The sequence below is a fragment of the Brassica napus genome, chromosome C2, assembly GCF_020379485.1.
Source record: "Brassica napus cultivar Da-Ae chromosome C2, Da-Ae, whole genome shotgun sequence".
NCBI classification, from domain to species: Eukaryota; Viridiplantae; Streptophyta; class Magnoliopsida; order Brassicales; family Brassicaceae; genus Brassica; species Brassica napus.
Genome location: NC_063445.1, coordinates 30,342,926 through 30,367,517, shown reverse-complemented (window position 1 = coordinate 30,367,517; position 24,592 = coordinate 30,342,926). Strand labels below are relative to the sequence as shown.

Sequence of the window (24,592 nt, the reverse complement as noted above, 5' to 3'; positions counted from 1 at the left end):
ACTAAAATACACAGATGTATTATGTTATGTGTCTGATTAGAGCTTGATTTTGTTGTGATATTGAATTCATATTTTCAATTTATGTAAGATAAGAAAACGGAACTGCTTTCTTAAACCATTCAAGCGATAAGTCCAAATTAATTAGTCATGTTTAAGACCAAACCAAAAAAAAGATTATAAAGTAGAGCAAATTTAAACGTTGGTGTTGTGTTGTTTCTATCTATGAAAGAGTGACTCATGTTTGGGAATTCCTTTTGAGATTGCGAAGTGGATTAGCCGAGTTAGGGATGAACGGTCGGGTATCCATTCGAGTTCGGTTCGAGTCTATTCGAATTTTGGATTTTTGAATTCAAAGATTCCAGCCCCATTTGGATATTTCCAAATTTCGGTTCGGTTTCGGTTCGGATCTTTGTGGGTTCGAATTATTTTTTTAATTTTTAAAATTTATTATATGCTTAAATCTTCTCAAAAACTATAAATAAATTAATATATTACATATAAATTTGAATAACATATGTCAAAATACCTTAAATTAACATATAAATTGGCTTGATTTGAATATTTGAATAAGAAATCAATAGATATTTCAAATATTTTGGTGTTTTGAATATGTTTTAGCTATTTTAGACATTTAATTTTGACTATTTATATATTTTCAAATATTTTGGACAATTTAAAAGTATCTTATATATTTGGACATTAAATCTAAAAATAAGTAATATATGTAGGTATATAAATCTATTTTGGATACATTTGGACTTACGTAGGTATGTGTATATATTCTTATTGTGGTATTAAAAATGTTGTTTTAACTGTAGCCTACTATGGCTATCTAATTTGTTTGCATTTATTTTCATCTTAACATCGCAAATTCCTTTTCAAAGAGAGAAAAACAAAATCAAGAGCTTTATGCTCAACCTATATGCATGGATACAGAGCTGAGATTTATGCAATTTTTTCTTGAGCTACGTTTCCTTACGAAAGTCTATGTAAACATGTAGTGATGTATTTAGTTGTGGACATTATCAATATGCAAAATGCCGTCAACACTGCCTTTTTAATAAAAAAATTTAGTAATTGTCCTCCTCGTGGGAGAGACTTAGCCAGAAATTTAAGAGAAAAATCAAAGTTGAAAATCATATATAATCGATTCAAATCATAGCAAGTTAGGAAATTCGAAACAGACGAAAGCTAAGTGGGGTTGACAGCAGGACGGGCTTGGACTATCACTCACGCGTGCGTTTGCGGCTATTCTCTATCGCTTCAAAACCGGGAGGATTTGGTTCATCGTCTCCTGCTGCAGCAGTGTTGCTGGCAGATGCAGCTGTTTCTCCACCTTCCCCTTCAACAACTGGGGCTTGGTTGTTGCTGCTACTCTCTGAGATAGTTGTAAATGTGTTATTTCAAATTAGCAAGAAGAAAACGTTTTGGTTTGGTGTCAAAGAAGCTATTTTCTCTTATTGTAGAGACGGTGAAGGTACGATGGTTTGATGTGAAAATATATGAAGTGACACGTATTATTCCTTTCTAGCAAGCTCTTCAAGACATGTTGGTAGTTCCTGCCCTCCAACGCCATTCATCTGTAGTTTGTTTCAGGGTTTAGAGAAACACATACAGGGTGACTGTAACAATTGTAAGACAAAAAGACAAAAATAGCATTAAATCAAGTTTTTGTTCCCAAACTAGCACTCAAGGTCAAAAGTCACAAAAATAACAATTAATGTTTTATCAAAAGTCACAAACTTAAGGTTTAGAGTTAAAGGGTGGGGTTTAGGATTTAGGGTTTATGGTTTAGAGTTTAGGGTTTAGAGTTTAGGGTTTAGGGTTTAGAGTTGAGAAATGAGGTTTTGGGGATAAGATTTCAAATTTTGAAAAATAAAAAAATTAAAATTTTCAAATGATAAACTTAGAAAAGTGCTATTTTGGTCATTTTAGTTTTTGAGTGCTATTTTTGTGATATAAACTTAGAAAGGTGCTATTTTGGAGATTTGCCCCACTTGTAAATATAGACAAATGTAGCGTGTAGGTGAAAGAGAAAAACATACAGCTCATGACCCAGATCAGAAGCATCTCTCTTAGTGAGCTTAGTCTTCTCCATGTCGAAGACCACAAACGTAGCATTATCGTTGCCGTCATCAACTGATAGCTCGACACGGAACCTCTGCAAAAAGGTTTGAAAAAATAAACATCCTTTTAAAACTCAGTGTTATCTAAACTGTGTGTGAGAATGTAAATTGCATGCCTGGTAACACCGGTAACGTTGGGAGAAACGCATTTGTTGCAACGAAGAGAAGTGCCATATTTGTCCAACTTCTGTTGCACCCAGTGCAAGCAACGAACGGCCAGCCATTCTGGTGGAGGACCTCAACAATCCGAGCTTTGCAAATGAAATCAGCTTCTCGCATCTTCACAAAGTCAATACAGTTACGATAGCAAATGCTATTTTCAAGTGACAAAGGACAATTAAACTATAGTGTAAGCCTGAGCGCTACCTGCTCATTAGAGTTGGAGACGAAAGTGTTCCGATCTCTCCTGCTGCACCTCCCAAGCTTAAGACAGCATGTATTAAGCAGAATATTAGCAGACATTTAAATCTGAGTCTTAGCGCTATAAAGAATGAGTTGTAACCTGGCTGTGAACTTTCTGATGGCAGGAAGATTGGTGTCAAAATAAAATTTGGTTGCTGGTATTGTGTTCAAATAGAGATTATCTGCGATATAAAGATTGTTTTGTAGACTATAGTATTAAGTAAAATAAAAGAGAAATCATACATGTATGGAAAGACCCGTAGTGAAAATGTTTTATAATTCTTAATAAAAGACTATACCTCCGAATATCTTTGGATTCACAGTTGTAACCACCATTACAGACTGTTTTATCACCTGTATTAGGAGACCGCGAAACATTGCTGCAGCGTCGTTCCATAACGACAAGTACCACCGTCATGTTATATGAGATTTTAATATTTATTAGGAAAAATATAAAGGAAAAAGTATTAGGAGATTTGTACGTGGTTTTTGGCTTACGGCTCAATCAGAAGACGAACCACAAGTCTCGTCGTTGCTGCAGCGTTGTTAAGGTCAGACCCTTGCACATACCGAATTTGGACAACAACATCTGAAAATTGATAAAGAGCTTGACGATTGATACCCAAATATAAATAGATGATGGTGTAATATTAATTTAGAAAAGTGAATCTAAAAAATACCGGACAGTTCTAAATTTGTGTTTGCAAGAGCCTGGAGATGATCAAACTTCCTAAGCATAAATTTCTGAAGGTTAATCACATGAGTAGCGGTTAGGCCTTCATCAATACCTGTTTGAGGGATGAAACATAATCTTGTACATATTTGTGCATCTTGCAACTTCATACCTATCAAGTTTTATAATGGAACCGTCCACTAAAGATGGACGGTAGTGATCGGCGCGAGCAGATGGGATGAATCCTTGAATCACCTAATTCTGCGTATGCAATCAATAGAGGAAGTCAACATTTGTTTTTCAACCTCTCTTTACAATCCAAGCTTTATATCATGCGCAGTGTAGTTTTTTTTTTAGTTTAAAAACTAAGATAGAATAAATCATGCTTTACATTGTGAAAAGACCATACCTTTTCATCAAGGAAAAGGAGGATGATTCCCATAACCTATTTGTTTTTTTTATGCTGCGCAAATCCCAGCGAACCCCAGAAAAGGATGAGACGACCAACAATGTATTGGGAATTCCTACCAAATCTGAGAGCATCAAAGGTTGAGTGATATCTGATTGGGCAACAACAACGTCAGAGGAATACATTCTTGAAGGAGGCGTCTGGTTTTTGGCAAGTAGATGAAAGATTAGAGGGTGTCGGTGTAGGGGGATTGGAATCGCAAACCTCTCTTATTTATAGGGTTTGAGTTGTTCTTTCGGTTTCAAATCGAATAAAGCTTGGATTGTAAAGAAGGGAGACAAAGAGTTCGTGGGAGTAAATTGTTTTAATGAAAACAGCAAATTCATTGAACATATGAAGATTAAACGTTGAAAGAGGGTAAGTAAGAGATGGAGATGAAGAGACAGTAGAGGTAAAAGGTAGAGGAAGACCATCTTTGTAATATCAAGAAGGCATAAAAAAATTGTACGCCGAGAGAAAGGAAGATGAACAGGAAGACCATCTTTATTGTCTAATTCAATTGGGAACAAAAAGGAAGACGAAACCTAGATGATATTCGCGAGACAGGAAATAATATGATGATGTGGCACTATAGTTTATTTTTATTGGCTGATTTTTTCAGCTCACGTGGACACCTCCATAGAGGCTTATATCCTGCTTTTAGTATAGTTTTGATTTGGTTTGAACGACACAAGTGGTAATTTGTTTAATATTTTTGGCAGCTCCCTAGTTGTGTGGTTTGTGAAACTTTTTTTTTTTTTGAGAATGCCCGAAGGAGCCAACCCGAGATTTCCTTATCTTTGACAAAAATTTGTGATTTTTCTTATTGTCCCCATCGATTATGTTTCCACATAGATTGCTGAGTGTTTTGGCTGTAGGAAGGGTGCGCCATGGCTGCTGCTGTTTTGACATACATAGGATGATTGTGTAGCTGGTTGTATTTTTGGTTGTTTGTAAAAAAAAAATTGTCATCCAAAGATTATATTAAACAGTTAACATACAAACGATTGGTACATAGCTAAGTCGGCAAAGGTACACCACCTTTTCAAAGCCAACAGTCGGCAAGATAAACACTACCATGGAGCCAAACATATATGAATTCTACTAAGCAACTAACATAAGACAAGGAAGGAACTAGATTACAAAGACTTTATGGACCTAATAACAATAAAAAAAAAAGCAAAGCAAGACGGCGAGGGAAGCCAGAATAAGCAGGAAGATATTGAAGGTCAAAATTATTATAGGTGACAGAGAACTCCAAGACAGGTTCCGTCAAGGAACCAAGAGCATCCACCACTCAAGAACAAGCTTCAACTAATTGAAGCCACGAGAAAATGAATCTCCACCCGAGCAGCCGACGTAGAAACGGTTGAAAATCAAACTAATCAAAGACCAAACACGATTGAGTTAAAGCTCTATAGTCTCTTACCAAGAAAATCCGAAGAAACCCATCAGTTAGACACCAATGAACGACACAACCTCGCCTCACCGAAGCTTCACACATAATGTTACGACTTGAAACCCAAAGGTCGAGCATCAAATGTCCTTATCGAAAATAGATCCGATAAAAGAGATGACGCCAAAAAGGCCATATTGTAAGACCCGACCCAGACGCTAGTCCGAACCGGAATCAAACAACTCGAACCGATAGGCGATCCAGTTCTGGTCGGTTATATTTTAGGTCCTAATCCTGTTTAAATGTAATATCCAAGTGAGATTCTCAACCAAAGATTCTTTAACTACTCAATCAATACGCGGAAGCAAAGAAAGCCATATGGCTGCATTTTATTAATCATAATGGATTTGATACATTGTAGTTTAAATATAATAATGTTGAACATATACAATACTAAACCCAAATGACTAGGCCACATCACTCACACCCTCGGTCGCTTGTCTTGCGTCAACCCGGACCATCTTTAGAACCTGCCACATTAAATGAGGCATAGGCAACTATACAATTTCTTAGTGAGGCGAATCATTCCGCTACAAGGTTAGTCCCAAAAACCTAATCCTAACATGATAATGATCCTAAGACTTTTACTCGACAATGACTTCCTGACCCAATCGACCCATGCGATACTCAGCCTCATGATCTGTTCGCTAGTATATCCTTGTAGATACTTGAAGGAGATAATATTGGGACGAAATTCATGACTGTGACCATGCTCACTAGTGCCGCCTTTGATGGTGTGCTAGCACAGGGCTCCACATCTTTGGTTTAATTTTCTTTACTATTTTAGGGCCTTCTATATTGAAATTCTTAAAAATTAAGGGTTCAATTTTTAAATTAGCTCACCATTGTTAGAAAGAAACAAAATATGCATAGGGCCCATTACTTTTTTAAGCTGGGCTTGGTGCTCACACCTATTATTGTATTTTACATTTGGAAACATGTTAAGCAGCTTCAGGCCAATACAATATCTAGAGTTATAAGCAGCTCTCAGTCCAGTTATGACATGAGCCAAGATTCTAATATCTAGAAAAGCTCGAACTTAATGCTTGTTTAAACACTTCTTTTGTTTCCTCTCAGGCATATAGCTCGCCCAATGATGACCCTCAGCTAAATGAAGAAGAAAAGAAGGTCATACTCGGATGTAGCAAACCACATGAACTTGTTACAATTATCCCATGTAAGTTGACACTTTCTAGACTAAAACCCCTGTATGGGCTCTCATAATATCCCACTTCTGCCATATTAGGAACATTCATACAATTGACATGGACAGGCCCAGCCCAGTGTAAACTACTACCTAAAGCAAAAAATATTTTGGCGCCCATCCAGATTCAAACCCAGGATCTAACACGCAATAAAGCATTCTACAACTACTGGGCTACATGAATATATTATACATTGTGGCGCCATTAATATTTATCCTAGTTTGGCGCCTAAAGCAGCTACTTCCCCAACTTTAGGTCAGGGCCCGGCACTGGACATGGATGCCCACATATTACCATCGGGGCTCCTACGCGTGTTACCATGGTTTACCATGGCTATATTCGTTCATATTGGAGGTTGGATTGGTGATACTCCTATGAGCAGAGGAGGTCTTTCTATTACTGCCGTTCGGAAAGAAAGAAGCAAGAAATACACAGTTGTATTTTCTGACCATTAAATGTATTTTCATAATATCTCAAGTACCGATTAAGGCTAAACTTACTATATGATGCTTTCAATTAACAAACAAATAAGCCTTTAGGAAACCTATATGTTCTCGGGGTCAATTATGTGTCTCAAGGCAACTCAAAATTATACTTGTTAGTGTTAAATATGGAAGATAAGTTTATTGATATTGCAGTCATAGACTTATATACAAAGTCATCGACAGAGAACATGGAAAGTAAATATACAGCCTTTACAGAGATAATAATACTAGCTCAATCAAGGGAATTGTGTGTATATTCTAACATGCCCCCTCAAGATGGAACACTCTTAGTGATTCCAATCTTGATACTCATACTCTGAAAGTGGGCACGGGAGAGAGGTTTTGTCATGATATCGGCCAGCTGGTCTTGAGAGGAAACATGTGTGACTCTAACCGTCCCGGACTGAACTTGTTCACGAACAAAATGGTAGTCTAAAGCCAAGTGTTTCATCCTGGAGTGAAAGACTGGATTAGCACTTAAGTAGGTTGCTCCTTTGTTGTCTGAGTAGATTGTTGGTGTCGTTGTGACCTTGATCCCGAGTTCACGCAGAAGAGATAGAAGCCAGCACACTTCTGCAGTGGTGGAGGCTATTGATCGGTATTCAGCTTCGGTTGATGAACGAGCGAAGCCTGTTTGTTTCTTAGAGGACCACGCAATAGGATGTTTGCCAAAGTAGACAATGTATGCTCTAGTGGAGGTGTAGTCGTCTCTGTTTCCTGCCCAGTCCACATCAGTGAAAGCAGAGAGAGATGGTGTGTTGTGAGCGGAGAAGAAGATTCCTTGGTGAAGCGTGCCAGCCAAGTAACGTAGTATTCGTTTTGCAGCAGTCCAATGATCAGTTCGTGGGAGATGCATAAATTGAGAAAGTTTGTTGACAGAGAAGGCGATGTCAGGTCTTGTGAGAGAGAAATATTGGAGGCTTTCAATAACTGCACGGTACTCTGTTCCTGAAGGAAGTGGATCACCACTCTGAAGCGTGAGTGTTGTGGACGGGCACATGGGTGTTGGCATAGGTTTAGCGTCAGACATCTTTGTTTTATGAAGAAGATCTGCAATGTAACGAGTTTGGGTTAGATAAAGACCTTTGGATGTACGTTGAACTTCCATGCCCAAAAAATAAGACAAATCTCCAAAATCTTTAAGAGAGAAACAAGTTGAGAGAGATTGGATGAAGCTATTGAGGTAAGCAGTGTTGCTTCCAGTGATGATAAGATCATCTACGTAAACCAGCATGTAGAGGAGTATGTTGTTGTGATTGTAGACGAAGAGGGAAGCATCTGCTAATGAATTTCTGAACCCGGACTGAAGAAGAAACGTTTTGAGCTCATTGTACCAAGCCCTAGGAGCTTGCTTGAGACCATATATTGCCTTGTGGAGCTTGCAAACGGCTGTAGGGTGAGATGGGTCTTGGAAACCAGGTGGTTGAGCCATAAACACATCATCGTCAAGGCGCCCTTGCAAGAACGCATTGTTAACGTCTAGTTGTCTCAGTGACCAGTGGCGTGAGACAGCAAGACTAAGGACTTGTCTGGTGGTTGCTGGCTTTACTACTGGACTAAAGGTGTCATGAAAGTCAATGCCCGGACGTTGATGGAAACCCTTTGCTACAAGTCTAGCTTTGAATCTGTCTACAGCTCCATTAGGTAGTCTTTTAATTGTGAAGATCCACCTGCAACCAACAATGTTTGAGGCAATATCAGGAGTAACCAAAGTATAAGTTTTATTGCGAAATAAAGAATCAATCTCAGCTTGCATTGCAGCTCTCCAACGAGGGTCTTTGAGAGCTTCAGCAACAGATTTGGGTATAGTTTCTGTTGGATGTTGGACTGTGGTATGGAGATTGAGTTTCTGAACAGGTTTGCGGTTCCTGTTGCTCGTTCTTGTTGGCTGTGGTTGTGGAGCCGATGATTGTTGCTGTATTGCTTGTTCAGTAGATGTAGGAGCAGGCATTGTTGTGACTGGTACGGTATTGCCTTGAGCTCCAGGAGCTGGTGCAGATGCTGCAGGGGCCGTGGTCACTACGGAAGGTACTGCAGGTGGAGATGCTGCAGGTGCGGCAGGAGCTGCTGGAGGTACTGCAGGTGGAGATGGCGCTTGTCCTTGTTGATATATCATCGCTGGAGAAACTGTTGAAGTTGGAGCTGATATATCCTCAATGGGAGTAGACTGAGACCCTGTAAGTGTTCCTGCAACACTAAAAGGGAAGACAGTTTCATGGAATACAACATGACGAGAAGTATAAATCCTAGATGTGGTACAATCAAGACAGAAGTATGCACTTTGCGTGATAGAATAACCTAGAAAAACACAAGGAGTAGAACGATCATCAAGTTTGTTAGATGTATAAGGTCTCAGCCAAGGAAAACAGAGACAGCCAAACACTTTGAGTTTCTGAAGATTTGGATCACGAGAAAATAATTTTTGAAAAGGTGATTTGAGCTGAAGAACTGGTGTTGGCATACAGTTAATTAGATAAACCGCTGCTGCGAATGCAAAGGTCCAATATGATCTAGGCATCGAAGCATGGGACATAAGAGATAAGCCAGTCTCGACTATGTGTCGGTGGCGTCTCTCAGCTAGTCCATTGTGCTCAGGTGTGTGAGGTGGAGTAGTAAAATGTGAAATACCGTGCGTAGCTAAAAAATTCGAAAGACCAATGTACTCACCACCATTATCAGAGTACAGAGTCTTGATTTTAAACTGAAACTGGTTTTCTACCAAAGAACGAAATCGAGTAAACACTTCAAAGACTTGAGATTTTTTCTTCAAGGGATAAAGCCACATATATCTAGTAAAATGATCGACAAATAAGACATAGTACTTAAAACCGTCTACTGAAATCGTTGGTGAGGTCCAAACATCAGAGAAAATAATATCAAGAGGATGCTTGGATTGCAAGGTTGAAGTAGAAAAAGGCAACTTATGCATCTTATTGATAGAACAAGCATGACAAGGCTTGTCTAATAAAACATTCGATGAAACTGGTAAATCAAAGGCTGAAATAATGTGTTTTAATATAGGAAAAGCAGGGTGGCCTAAGCGAGAGTGCCAATCCGAAATATTGGTTTTGGTGGTGGAAGCAAAAGCAAGAGATAGGCGTGGAGAAGAACGCGGAGTTGGCCACTCGTATGTGCCGTCTTTAGGCTTGCCTTCCAGTCGAAGGCTCCCCGTTTGAAGGTCTCTCACCTGATAGTAAGTTGGTGTAAATGTAACAGAAACACCATTAGCCTTACATAATTGAAAAACAGATATAAGATTCTTAGCAAGAGAGGGAACACATAAGACGTTATTAATAAAGAAAGGACGAGAGTATGTGGGAACAGAGAAAGAACCGGTGTGTGATATCTGGAGACCCGAGCCGTCTCCAAGCATCACATCGTCACCACCATTGTATGGCGTATGGAGAGAGAGGTTGCTAAGGTCTGATGTCATGTGGTGGGAGGCACCATAGTCAAGTAGCCAAGTGGACGAGTCGGAGAACATCGCTGGATTGGCTCTCGGCTGCCATGATTGTGGTCCTGATTGCCACTGCTGTTGGTATGGTGGTTGTTGCCACGACTGAGAGGACTGAGAACCACGAACCATGCGGAACTCAGGACAGAACTTCGCACTGTGACCATGTATACCACACGCTTGGCATCTCCCATGGTATTGTCCTCTGCCACCACGCTGTTGATTGTTGTTGTAGTGATGACCACCACGAGTGTTGTTGTTGTTGTTGGACCGGTATTGTGAGTTTCCGCGACCTTGCTGGTTGTTGTTAGGCCTCCACGACCGAGTATCAGCAGCATTAGCGACAATGGGAGTGGGCTGAGAAGAATCCGCACACAAGATCATAGCTTCACGATTAAGCAAGCGTTCATGGAGTTCGGTGTAAGAGATTGGTTGATCTCTGCCATTGACTGCATCAATTTCAGGTTTGTACTCGTCTCCGAATCCAGCAAGGATCTGTTCGGTAAAATCTTCGGGATCCATTGGTTTCCCGAGAAGTGCTAAGTCATCAGCTTTTGCTTTGATGGTGCGTAGATACTCTGAGATGGTCTTGGTACCCTTGGTGCAACTCTTGATCTGATGTTTGAGCTGTCGGATATGACCTCGAGTAGGATTTCCAAAGGCTGTGGCGAGAAGACTCCAGATCTCAGCTGACGTAGTGGCACTTGAGACGATCGACTGAACTGGAAGGGAGATGGCTCCGAACATGGCACTGAACAGAAGACGATCTTGGCGACGCCAGGCCGCGAACGCAGGATTCACGATTAGTTGTCCATCGACGGTGATTGTCGTTGGAGGAACCTGATCGGATTCGCCAAGGAAGGTATGCAGCTCGTGACCTTCGAGTAACGCAGTAACTTGCTTACTCCACATGAGGTAGTTTACGTTGGTGAGTTTCGTCACACTTGACATATTCACCGAAAGCAACGTGCTTTGGGGATTCTGAGCATTAAACACGGAGGTTTGTTCAACGGAACCCGGACTTGAGGTAGTCATGGTTGAATTCAAATCAGACAGAAACAGAGAACAGAGTTTTAAGAAAAAGAAAGGAAGAAGACGATGAGAAGAGAAGGGGTGGAGGCGGCGAAAAAAAAAAAAAAATAGGTCAGAGAATCATTGCTCTGATACCATGTTGAATATGGAAGATAAGTTTATTGATATTGCAGTCATAGACTTATATACAAAGTCATAGACAGAGAACATGGAAAGTAAATATACAGCCTTTACAGAGATGATAATACTAGCTCAATCAAGGGGATTGTGTGTATATTCTAACAGTTAGTTCTTTCTGCTGATAAACTCTTCAATGTAGCAGATCATGTAATCAATGGGCTCTCTGGGTCCTACTCTTTTCTTCTTGTCTCAGCTGAACCGTGTCAAAACTCCAGCAGTGGCGGTTCTCAGCATGACGTGCCGTCAGGTAGGCATCATATGATTAAAAGGATTCAGAGTGGCCATAGAGTTATGCATTTTACAGCTTGGAAGTGTTTCAAAACTGATGCCATTTTAAGACTTGCAAACCTGCAACTATAATTGGACATATCTTAAATGCAAATGTCTGACAGTTGTCTCACTTAGAACCAGTCAAAAGTGGTGTCCAGCTCTGACATAAAGACTCATGCTGTCCCCAGCAGGGCTCTGAAGCATTCTCCTAGTCGGGTGTCTACTCTAATAATCAAGACATTGCCCCCCACGCTACGCTGTGAGATAAAAAGTAGTTCCTCCATTCCATTACTTTTGTTACCAAACATCTAAGGTTGAAAATGATTTGTTTGCAATAACTATGTTCGACGTGGATCCTTCCTGGGTGTACTCTTAGGACTTTTAAACACAGCAGGAGTCCTCGCTGGTGTCTCTGGAACTGCGGCTACTGGCTACATCCTCCAACGAGGTATCTATAGTATTCATAATCTGGATATAGTTAGATTATGTACATCTTATTTAAAGTGGAGCAGATATCGGGTTCATCAAAATTCAAGTATTTATTTAGATCTTAATTATGTGTTGGAAAAAGAAAATATTAAATTTTCTCCGTTATTTTGACGTCAATCCATACTATAGGTTCTTGAGGCGATGTGCTCAAAGTAGCCGTTTATTTAATTGGAGCTCAAGTCTGGAACTTGTTCGCAACCGGAGAGGAAATTACTGCAGTGGACTGGTTACGTGTGAAGAAAGCATTATATATTTTTCTCTTCTTTAAATTTGTTGTGATTAGCCATGGGCATTCGGTTGTTGACTCGGTACCGATTCGATTCCTAGGTTTAGGATCCGTTAGGGTTATTTAGAAAGTTCGGTTATTTTGGTTTTTAGTTCGGTTGGGTAACAAAGTTGGGAACCGGCTTATATTTGAAATAATAGCGGATCCCATTCGGTTCCAGTTCGACTCCGATTTTTGTTTAATTTGGATAAAAACATTAAAAAAAAAATCGGGTTTCAAACTAAATATAAGATATGTTTTTAGGTTTTCAGATAAAAATTTAGTTTCGACTTGTAAATATTATTTTTAAATTATTTGATTATTTTAAAACTAAGTATAGTTAATATTTATAAATATATAAATTATATTAAAGATATTCAGGTATCGGTTCGGTTTTGGTTTTAAATTCTACAGATATAGGATCCACTAGTATAATTAATAAATCCAAATCCGAACCGAACCTCGTTTTTCGGTTCAATTTGGTTCTTCTGTTTTGGATAAATGTGCCCAGCTAGCCCTGTTATAGTCATGAGATCATAATTAATGCTAAATGATTTGCTATTCTTGGTGGGAAGAACAACAATTATAATTAGTTACTAGATTTTGACCCGCGCGAATGTATTTAAAAAAAATATATGATGCTATTTATTTTTTATGTCACAATTTAGGGTTGGACAAAAAACTCAAATACGAAGAACCGAACCGATCCCAATCCGAATAAGTAGTACCAAATCCGAACCGAAATTGATTAAATATCCGAATTATTCAAAATTTTAGTATCTGAATAACTGAAACCTAATCCGATTCGAACCGAAGTATTTTGGGTATCCAAAATAGATTTATATACTTATATATATATATATTAATTTTTTTAAATTTAATGTATATAAGAACATCCAGAATATATATGATACTTTTAAGTTCGTTTAAATACTTGAAAATATATACAAATAATCAAACGTAAATATCTAAAATAGTTAAAATATACTCCAAACTCCAAAAATACTTAAATAATTATTAATTATCTATCCAAATACTTAAACCAAACCAAGTTAGGTACTCTGACATATGTTATTCAAATTTATATGTAATATATTATATTGTTTATAGATTTTTTAAAAATTTAAAGCATATAATAAATTTTTAATTTTTAAAATAATTTAATTTGGTTATCCAAATCCGAACTGAATCCTCAAAGATCTGAACCGAACACGAAATCCCAAACAGACCCGAAAAAGAACCCGAACACCCACCCCTAATCACTATTATATATCTGATATGTGTCATCATAGGTTACAAAAATATTTATCATATAATTAATCTTATTTTATACGTACCATCAAATAAAAAATCTTATAATTAATAATATTGTATACGTACAATCATATAAATAATCACATATATTATATTTTTAAATTTCAATGTGAAATATAAAAACCATAATTTAAGTTGGTGTTTGAAATTGAGCTTTGTATTGTATTTTTAAAAATATATTGAAAACATTTTTATAATGGTTATTGGAAAATATGTTAGTAAAAATCAAATTTTGAATATATGTATATTTTTGAATGAATTTTTGATATAAATCAATTTTAAATTATTATTTTGATTTGAATATGTATATCAAGTAACATAAGCTCATTATTTTTTAATATAATGTAATGGATTTCCAATTTTTTTAATAGCATAAGCCCATTACTTTTTTTTTCTTACTTATTGTTATTCATGTTTCCAAAAAAATGCTATTTATTTTTTAATTACTATCTATGTTACCAAACAAAATCTTAAAGTACTTCTACTTTAATAAGATAGACGTGTGTAGGTTTAAGAAAATACTAGATTTTTACCCGCGCTTTCAAAGCGCGAGATTTTTTTCAGTTGAAAAATCTAATTTTAAATTTTTATAAATAATCTATTATTTTAAATAATAAAATTTCATACTTTATATTTTCTTATATCTATGGATTCACTATTATTTGGCTTTTTAATTGTATAATATATTATTTTAATTATATCTGAGCTTGCGAATTAATTTTAAATTATTGTAATTCAATTTTGTTTAGTTAATTAAATGGACTGGCCTGTGTTTGTTTACCATTTTTCAATTGATTGTAACAATAGTTTTTGTTTTGTGAATATTTTATATATAAATATGTACATGTTACCATCTACATAGAATTATCATCATTTAATTTAAATACAATATTTTTTACTATCTTATAACAATTTTTTAAAAATAAGTTTATGTTTTTTCTTTCTTTTTTATGAACAAATGTTTTGTAACAATATATTGTTACCATATAAAAAATTTTAACCTGAAAATTAAGATTTATAAAATTAGACTCATCTCATTTAGGACTCATTAAAACATAATCATCAATGATGGATGACTTATAAATACATGGATTTTTTGGTCGATTTATATAGGTTTTTATTTGATGATTATGTTGTATAAAATTTGTATACTCATCTATCTATCTATATATATAAAGTACAGATTTCTTTTCTCTTAGGGTGTCCACATCGACATCCACGTCATCAATTCGGTCGACGGCGTGACGACACGTGTCTCTCTAGCAAAGTTGTGCGTTTCATTTAATTCCTAGGAGAGAAGGAACATGTACTTTATATATATAGATTTGTAATTTTTTTATTTGGGCTTAGTGGACTGCTTCCATATATTTGAACTTCCAGTATGTGTTACCTAATATCAGCCCATTAAAAATTCATTCACCATCTTCGTCGCCAACATTGAGAAAGACTCTAATCTCTTTCTCTTCCTCTTCCTCGAGCCGTGGATCTGAGTAACGGAGTACCGTACTTAAAGAAGAAGCCATTAAACCTTGCATTCAGTCTCTATTAACTCGCTCATTACTTCAAAACATCTGTACTCTTCAGCTTTTTGTGATCTGAAACCTATAAATAGGTACCTCCGGCTTGATGGTTCCCACAGATTCATCCGTCTTTTCCACTCGATTTACAGAAATACTCTTCCAACAATGATGACCGCATTCCAGATCTCTTTCGGAGTTGAAGCCAGGTCATTAGTTGGCGAGATGGATCTGTTGTCGAGAGAATACCGAAACGATTGAGCCATCGGCTGGGGTTTGTATAGATTTACACGAGTCAAGACGCAGATCAGTGGTGGATGTGGGTATCGTGGTGGTTGCTGAAGAAGGCTGGGGATGGAGATGAGAAGCTAGATGTCGTAGACGAAGCCAACTCCAAGGACGGAGAAGACGACGACGGGATGGCTTTAGAGTAAGCACCGCAGAAATGACCTAACGGTGATGGGAACAGAACACAGGGCCGGTTGATTTGGTATGAGACGAATTGGTCGCCATTGTTTTTCTTTGCATATTTGAAAGTCAAAAATAAAATTTGAAGAAGTCTTCTTAAGAAGGAGGAAGAAGAAAGAAAGAGGTTGGAATGGTTAATCCATCCCCACAAGCCTTTCAATTCTCCGGTCACCACTATCTTCGTTTTGAACAGAAGCTTGAGATCCAACTTTAGACTATGTCAACAATAAGATATCGAGAAACGCAAATGTTTGTTTTTCTAAGTTATATCAGATCTTTTAATAAACTAAAACCTCTTCAACTTGGTTTAATTTAAATTACACAGAAAAAAATTCCTACGTAATTGACGTTTCTATACCGGTTAAGTTTCACGGTACGGGTTTAATTGACGCTAAAAAGGTTGTAAACATCGTACTCTCAGTCTAAACTAACAAATTAAAAGTCATGGTAATAAAACCCAGTTCCAAAGTCATGGAATTGTAAAAAAATTTCAGGGTTTTCGATTTAGAGTCGAAGGAGAAAAAATGAAGGAAATTATATATCAATTTTGATTTCCTTTTACCCACATCTCTCTCATAATAACATTACTTTTGATGCTTCGAACGTTACATTGGTTGGTTGGATGCAACCAATTTTTTAGCATTTTCTACTTATTTTTCATGAATAACAATGTAGGTAGTAAAATTCATTTTATACAAAAATAAAACTATGCGTTGGCCAACAAAATGCCGTAAAGAGTAAAAACAAAATGTATAAAGAATATATGTATCTTAATCCATTATATTTTTTGTGTCTTTCCCAAATATTAAACTTAAAATAAAATAAATAAAAGAAAAAAAGTAGATAAATATCTATGAAAACCAGATGATAAAAAAATAGAACATCCATGTGGTCAGTCGAACATGACCACATACCACAAAAAAACACGTTATCGTAGAACCCTTCAAACAAATTTTAATTTTTTTTGTCACTATTTTTGAAACAAATAAACTCTATACTTCGAAGGCTTTTTATAACACACTTACGCAATGTAAACTTATTGTTTCATCTACTATGTATTTAAAGTAACTACGTATCATGACTAGAATGATTTTTTAAAATCTTTCAAAAAAAATATTGGTTTATTTAAACATATATTATACATTTTATTAAATTAACTATCAAATTTATTAGTAGTGTACAAAAACATTCATTACAAAATTACCTAATATAATTAATATATATAACAATAAATAATTCAAATTAATAAAGATTTGATAATCATTTTTGTATTTTCCATCATTTTAGTTTAATTTTATATTGTAAAAAGATGTTAAGCATCCCATTAACTATATAATAAAAAATCCTACATTGAAAATTTTGTGAACAGTGATTTAACTTTATTTTGTTATATCAAGATATATATGATTATAAAATCATATGAATAAAAATATCGTTTAATAGATATTCAGAATATATATATATATATATATATTATTTAAATTAAAGTATATATCATATAAAATACTTAAATATATTAATTTAGAAATTGCATTAACAATTATTGAAACCTTAATATTTAATTCCAAATTTTTATTAATTTTCTTAAACGGAAAATGTCAAAGTACACATTATCATATGACATCCAAATAAGATTAATTTTGTTAATAACAATTTTGTTCAAGAAAATAACAATACTATGCAAATAAGATTATGAACATTGTTCAAAATTGATTATATATATATATATATATATATATATATATATTTGAAAATATAGGTGGTACAAATAATTCAAAATATATGTAGGATAGGTTGAATAAAAAACTTAAAAAATAAATGTTCTAAGACACTTAAAATTTACGAAATTATTGGTTCTAAAGCCAAAGTAAAATTTAATTAGTGTATCTTTAACAATTATTTTACATTAAACATAAATAAGAAAGATAAAAAAATATTCAGACCATATCTAAGATTTAATTCATTATTTATTCATTTTGCTCATTATGTTATACATAGCTTTTAATAATAAAAATAGCAAGTTTTATTTTTGAAACACCTAAAAAAGCAAGTTTTTATTATTAAAATTTTCTTTAGACAAAACACTGAAAATAATTTTAAAATTGCTTAACGCCATACATTTTATAACACATATCTATACATACATATATAAAAATATAAATACAAAACATATAACAAAAATTATTGGAAAATCCCGGGCGTAGCCCGGACCGATCCTAGTTGAAATATAATCAAGTTTTAAAAATGATAATTAATGATGATTTGAATGATGTTATTAATCAATTGTAGGAAAGAACCGTAAATGATTAGGCTGTAGATCACATAAATATTTTGTCATGTAATTATATATTTAATACATTATATTAAGAAACTATTGCACCCAAAAAAAATATTAAGCAATAAAGATTTATATTCCAGTATTATAGGAGAGATTTAATTATTAGAGTGTTTAACTTTTTTTGCTTTTGGAATATTCCTTAGATACATGAGAGAATATAGTATATATGGTAAAGATTTAAGTTTCAAAATAGGTGTTAACGTGTGTTTAATTTTTGGTCAAAATAATTTAAAAAAAATCTTAATAAAGGAATGACATAGCCTGCAAATAACTCTAAAAATCAAGGGTATAATCCTAATAGGGATTCTGCTTTAATAGTATAGATTTATTCAGTTGTGATTTGAATTAATTATAACAACAGAATATACGTTTTGAAAGATTTCACAATAAACATTCTTTTACTGTTAAAGAAATATATAATAGTATATTCGTGAATTAGGTAAGTAAAACGTGATTTGCAAGGATAAATATTGGTCATTTAATAGGAGTAAAATCTTTGGTAACAGTATTTGTTTTGTTAGCTAAATTGGACGTGATGTGCAAGGTGGTTTGTTTGAGAATATATGGATGATGCTGATTGTTATCTGTTTAATAATGCTAATTGGTTAAAAATAGGAAAGGTTTATAAAATATTATTGATTTAATTGTGCAACTAATTTATTAGTTTAGATTTGGTGGACCAAAATTATCTTTGAATATTCTCCATTTTGACACATTTAAATAAATTTTCAAAATTATATATAAAAAAGGTTTTTAATCACAAAGGGGTTGTATATATAAGAACAACCGATTGAAAAATTAATATAACAACTAGATCTCGACCCGCGCAACCGCGCGGATTTTTGTTTTCATTTATTTTTATATAAATATTTTGTTTTCAATTCTAAATTGGTATATATTATAATATATGTGTCTATCAATTTTCAAAACATAATAAGTTTACGGTATATTTTTTTCATTGAATAGATTTTTTTAAACTTTCACATGTATTTGTATCTTCTTCTATATATATATTTTTAGATTATTATTTCATTATTAAAATCGTAACTATATATATAAAGATTAGTAAAATATTGTTTTATTGTCATATTCAAAGATATTGTAACATTTCACAAATTTAGAAAGTTTTTTAAAAATTAAACTTTCTGGTTCATAGAATTATATTATCGAGCAAATAATTAAACATTTAGTTTTTGTTTAATTTTTAAAATAAACTATATAGTTTAAAATTTGTTTTCATCGGTTTAAGGTAGTAAAAATTAATCATTGTTAGATAATATGATTTTTGTTATTTTAAAAAAAATCTTTGTAATTTTAAAAGTTAACATCGACAAATATTTAAATTTTTAACATATGGAGATATAGTATTACAACATTAAATTATATTTATTTAATTTATACTATCTATAAATTCAATGGATCATATATTCTTTAAATCCAATTATTAATAGTCCAATAAAATTTTTTAGTAGGCCCAAAATTTAAATATATTAAAACCATACTTAGACAACAAAAATATATTACGAAACGGTTTTTGATGTGGTAGGTTATATAAAATTGTTATAAAGTAGTATGAAATTGAAATTTTGATTACTTGTATGTGATTCTGTAGAAAATACCAAACCGATAAATTAATGGCATTGAAACACGTATACAATTGAGATATAAATTATATAATTGAATTTTGGATAGATATGGTATGATTATGTAGACAAAACAATACCGATAATTAATTGGTAATATAAAACGGTATAGCTGGTTTGCAAAGAAAGAACTAAAACCTCGCTAGAAAATTATAATACATGAAACATTTGTCTCGGTTTAGAAAATAAATCAAAACTCTGTGTTTTAAAGGCAGTGGCATAAAGATGTAATATTTGTGGAAAACTGAGGGCTATTTCCAAAACGTACTCCTGTTTTACATAATGTAAAAAGCTTTTACAAAAGAGAAAAGAAAACAAAAGTAACCACACCATTACCTTTGTTTTGATTATAACAAGTAACAAGTTTCATATCACACAACCAAACCAATTTCTTTGACTTTTACCACCTCACAATCACAAAACCCGGACGAAAATGTATGTATTTAGTAAATAGTATAAAGAATATCAATGATAAACCCGATAAGCTGTGATACTATAGGCCTACACCGCAACAGCCACAGCAGCATTAACGGAAATGCCTTCGCCAATTACGCCGTTGCATTTTTTGAGGACAATGACGTTGTTACTCTCCTTGGTTATGAGACTCTTCATGATGCCTTCCAAATCTCTCTTGTGCACGTTTACCATAAGTCCGTTCTTCATGAACAAAGTCAACGACATCTTCTGCTCCACCTTGTGTCCCGCCGCTACCGTCAGTCTGTGCCTGAGTAAAACCGCCGCAGCTATCGTTTTCATCTGGAGATACGCTAGATCTTTCCCCAGACATATCCTTGGTCCGGCGTTAAACGCCACGAATCTATACTGATTGTGGTTCAGGAATTTTCCATCGTCCGGCGAGATCCACCTCTCCGGCTTGAATTCCAGGCAATCCTCTCCCCACGTCGTCTTCATCCTCCCCGACGCGTATATCGAATATGTCACCGACGATCCCGCCGGTACGAAGGTTCCGTCCGGCAGAATATCGTCGTTCACGACGTGCTTCGAGTCCTCCGGCACCGATGGGTAAAGCCTGAGCGTCTCCGAGAGCGCCGCCTTGAGGTAAACCAATCGATCCACCTCATCGAATCCTAAGGGCTCCTCCGTCCACGACGAGACGTCGGTTCCACGCGTCTCGATCAGAACGGAGCATATCTCGCGCACGATCTTATCCTCCACCGTTGGATGCGTCGTGACGAGCCAGAAAAACCAGCTCAGTGCTACTGATGACGTGTCACGACCAGCTAGTATGAAATTAAGCGCCACGTGCCGCAGGAAACCCTCGCTGTAAGACTGACCTTTCTGATCTTTCTTCTTCATAAAACGGGAGAGGAGATCGTCGTGTCCCTGGACCCCACTCTCTTGCTGACTCAGCAGTTCATGCTTACGTGTATTAATGACTGCATCTAAATACCCATCAATCTCTCCCAAGCTCCGGTTCAAGCTGACTTCTAAGCCGAGCCCCAGCCATTTCTTGAGCTTCCACAGGAATTCCGGCAGAATAAACCGCTGCAGAGAAGCTTCGGTGGCTCGGTCAAAAGCCGAAGCGAATCCATTCTCGGGAAGTCCTGGCGCACAGGTTCGAGTGTCCTTTCCAAACGCTAAACCGCAAATGTTGTCGAATGTGAGGCGTAGAACCAAGTCTTGGAGGTCGACCGGCTCGCATTTGATCTGAGCCGCTTCAAGAATCGGACAGAACCTGAGCTTGATTCCCCGGTTTACCCACCTACCCATGGCTTGCCTCAGCGTCCTGCAAATTATTTAGCCAGCAGTTCATATTAATATACTGAACCAAACCAGCAAAATAAAACCGGATGATTGAATTAAGAAAATTAGTGTGCCTAAATTAATTACTTCCACAATTTTAAAAATCTACCTGGTGGTAAATTCAAGAGCGGCGGTTTTGCGCTGGAAGAGCCAGGTGTCGCCGTCAGCGTTGAAGATTCCTTGGCCGAGGAAGTCATGGAAAACGGCTTGCCACGCGGGACCTTTAGGATAGTTATCGAAGCGGGTCTTGAGCATGTGTTCAATGTTCTTGGGGTCGCAAGTGACCGTCACGAGACCTTGCTTCTTGGCCAAGAAAGGCACTGCACAGATACATGTCTGATACGTACCGCCACAGGCACGGAGGTTCTCAGTGATCCAGTCATGCATACGGTCACGCTGCTCGATCAGACCCGGAAGACTGCCCAATATCGGCCAGACACGTGGACCCTTTAGCCACCGTGAGATCCGCTTGAACCATAGCCAGTAAGCTGCAGCGATCGCTACAAGCAGCATCGTATTGGATACATCCATATCTGAGGTCAACTTGATTTTCCTCTCTCTCGAAATAGTAATTGGAGGTTGTGATTATTGATTAATATGGAAATGAAATGGTTGTTTCTTTTTCCAGGAAAGTTAAGGAATTTGAATGGTGTTTCCGAAACTAGAGTTTGAGATTAAATCAAAGTTTAATACAAAAGGATTTGGTTTTCTTGGGAAAATATATATAGAGAGAAGACGGCATTAAGAAGAAAAAACAAGTGGAGGAAAATAAAAACTGTTACTGCTAGCCATCAGAAGCAGCAACCCTCATTAATGGAGACTGTTGAGAGAGTGTATACTAATTGAATGGGATTTGAAAATTTGGCTAAGTTTCTATCAGTGCAAACAATTCGTTTGGAGATAAATTAAAGAATGTTCAGATTCTGAAGTCGAGGATTTAGTAAAATTGTGAGAGTATATGGGAGAGGGCAAGTGGAAGAAGATAGTATTACCATATATTATATAGTATTATAGATTGTGTGTCTATCTATGTGTGCTAGATTAAATGAGATTAGTTGAGAACCGAAGGACAGAAAAAGATGGAAAGAATAGAAGAATTAGGGGAAAGAAAAAAAAATCTTTTTATTTTTTTACTATTTCACATTTAATAAGCGTAAGAACTAAGAAGAGATCAACAAATGTATAGTTAGGTAATGACGTTAGGGTCTGCATGATATAACTAATGTATATGGTTACGTCGTGTACCAATAGCACATTTTAGGTCTGACTTTATAAGTGATCGTAAACCAACGATCACGTTTTGTTGAAAGCTGATGATTTGGTACCCCTTAATTAATTTGATTTCGTTAAGGCTATAATCTTGTAATAGAAAAAAGAAGACGTGATTTTTAATTTTCTCGCTTGGTTTATCAGCTTTCTTTTATTTTCGGGGATTTGGTAAGCAGCTCCTGACTCTTTTATCCAATTTGCTTCTTTTTCTTTGATTCAATGGCGAGGAAATTGTTAGAGTGAATTGATTAACCCCACAAGAAAGATATACATTTTCTTGTGTATTTGGTTGAGTGTCTCGAGACCTTTTTGGCCTACCCGACTACATTTATCAATACACAAGGTTTTTTTTTTTTTTTTACTTTTTTCATTTGTTGGATTTTTGTTCCACTTAAGTCTTAACTGTGATACTACACAAAGCTTGCAAGGATACGACACCTCGCCAGAGCCAAAAACCGGCGTGGTAAGTGTTACCACCCAGAGCTAAATCAAAGAAACACAACGATTACATAACTTAATAATAAAATACGGTACAAAAGGAGCACTAGAACTTTTGAAGAATATAACATCACAACATAAATGTGAAGCAAGACAAATTCAGAAGTCATATTGAATAAGAAAACATTGATGGTCGATGTAGATTTATTGATATACGAGAAGAGTTCCAAGAAAAGTTCCAACAAGGAGAACAAAGAGCAACCGTCACTCAGAAAAAGCTTCAATTGTTGAAAGCCGCGAAAAATGGATCTCCACCCAAGTAGCCGAAGAAGAACATGGTTAATATTCAACTACTCAAGACCGAAGGTGATTGAGCTAATGATCCACAATCCCTTGCAAAGAAATTTAGAAAACATGTAAGTTAAAAACCAAGGAATAGCACAACTTCAAAGCACCGCTACTTTGCACTGAACAAATTACCACCAAATCCAACTATTGAGCGACGACACCTTACTTAAGAAAAGGTCTGATAAGCGACTTAACGCTATAGAGGACATGATAAAGAATCAAAAGCTCCAACCTGATTTCTTCAAATGAAGACCCAATGAAACACCCAAACATCACTGCCTCATGACCAACCAGCTCCAAAAGCTCCAAGAAGGGACGTGAGTTGGGGGGGAGGGGGGGGGGGGGGGTCGTTAGACAGCAACGGCCTTAAAATAGAAATCCTTCGAGGTTTTTGAAGCGGCCGAAGCGGGAATTGACAGTCCATGTGCTCGGGAAAGAGCTAACCGTAGCAGTCTAAGGCCGAGATGAAAGGATGAATTGAGATGGTATTTTGTAAATATGTAATTATCTTTAAGAAATTCACGAATTAAGAATGTTGTAATATACTCTTTCCATAACTTCTCATACCATACCAACCCACGGTTCAGGCTAAATCCTGAAGAAAACTAGAAAGCGCTGTTTGATGAGCCTGTGTCTCTTGCTCGGCCCCTGGCTACTATACGCAACATAAGCATTCTAGCTTTGTTGAGTGGTCTCTTGGAGATGGGATTGCACAAGTTTATGGATTGAACGAGATTCAAGCTGGGGAAATAGTTCTTTTTGCCAATAACCTTAGTCCATTCCCATTTTGGGCGGTACCAATCTACTAATTCTTTGATTCCAGTTATTAAGAGAGATATTTAACTAAGAAATAGATTCTAGAAGCTAAAAAGGGTATCCTGAGCGATTATTCATTCTTAGATGGATCTGGAGACATGGATTCATCATTCTTTTTTTTGGCTTAAAGATTCTTCATTCATTTATTACGATTTTTTTTTTGTTCTCAGAGCATGTTTATCCGGGATCCTT

At 35.9% G+C, this 24,592-nt stretch overlaps 2 protein-coding genes across 5 annotated transcripts; both read right to left on the bottom strand.

Moving 5' to 3' along the window:
• Positions 1 to 1,038: 1,038 nt before the first annotated feature.
• LOC106388204 lies at positions 1,039 to 4,765 on the bottom strand. Of its 4 annotated transcripts, none has more exons than XM_013828226.3 (10): positions 3,611 to 4,765; positions 3,374 to 3,462; positions 3,209 to 3,272; positions 3,027 to 3,117; positions 2,828 to 2,908; positions 2,629 to 2,710; positions 2,493 to 2,549; positions 2,243 to 2,405; positions 2,046 to 2,161; positions 1,039 to 1,622 (listed from the first exon to the last, which is right to left on the bottom strand). In XM_013828226.3, exons 5-10 carry the CDS (start codon positions 2,904 to 2,906, stop codon positions 1,577 to 1,579), a joined length of 543 nt encoding a protein of 180 aa, XP_013683680.2. In that variant the 5' UTR covers positions 2,907 to 2,908; positions 3,027 to 3,117; positions 3,209 to 3,272; positions 3,374 to 3,462; positions 3,611 to 4,765; the 3' UTR covers positions 1,039 to 1,576. The 4 variants fall into 4 exon arrangements, with proteins under 4 accessions (XP_013683680.2, XP_013683679.2, XP_013683682.2 ...); XM_013828225.3 differs by having other exon boundaries at positions 3,011 to 3,117; positions 3,611 to 4,758; XM_013828228.3 differs by having other exon boundaries at positions 1,039 to 1,580; positions 3,011 to 3,117; positions 3,611 to 4,753.
• Positions 4,766 to 20,019: 15,254 nt separating this feature from the next.
• On the bottom strand, positions 20,020 to 22,653 carry LOC111204414 (cytochrome P450 86A2-like). Its single transcript, XM_022699023.2, has 2 exons — positions 21,639 to 22,653; positions 20,020 to 21,512 (listed from the first exon to the last, which is right to left on the bottom strand). Exons 1-2 carry the CDS (start codon positions 22,058 to 22,060, stop codon positions 20,267 to 20,269), a joined length of 1,668 nt encoding a protein of 555 aa, XP_022554744.1. The 5' UTR covers positions 22,061 to 22,653; the 3' UTR covers positions 20,020 to 20,266.
• Between the last annotated feature and the right edge of the window lie 1,939 nt (positions 22,654 to 24,592).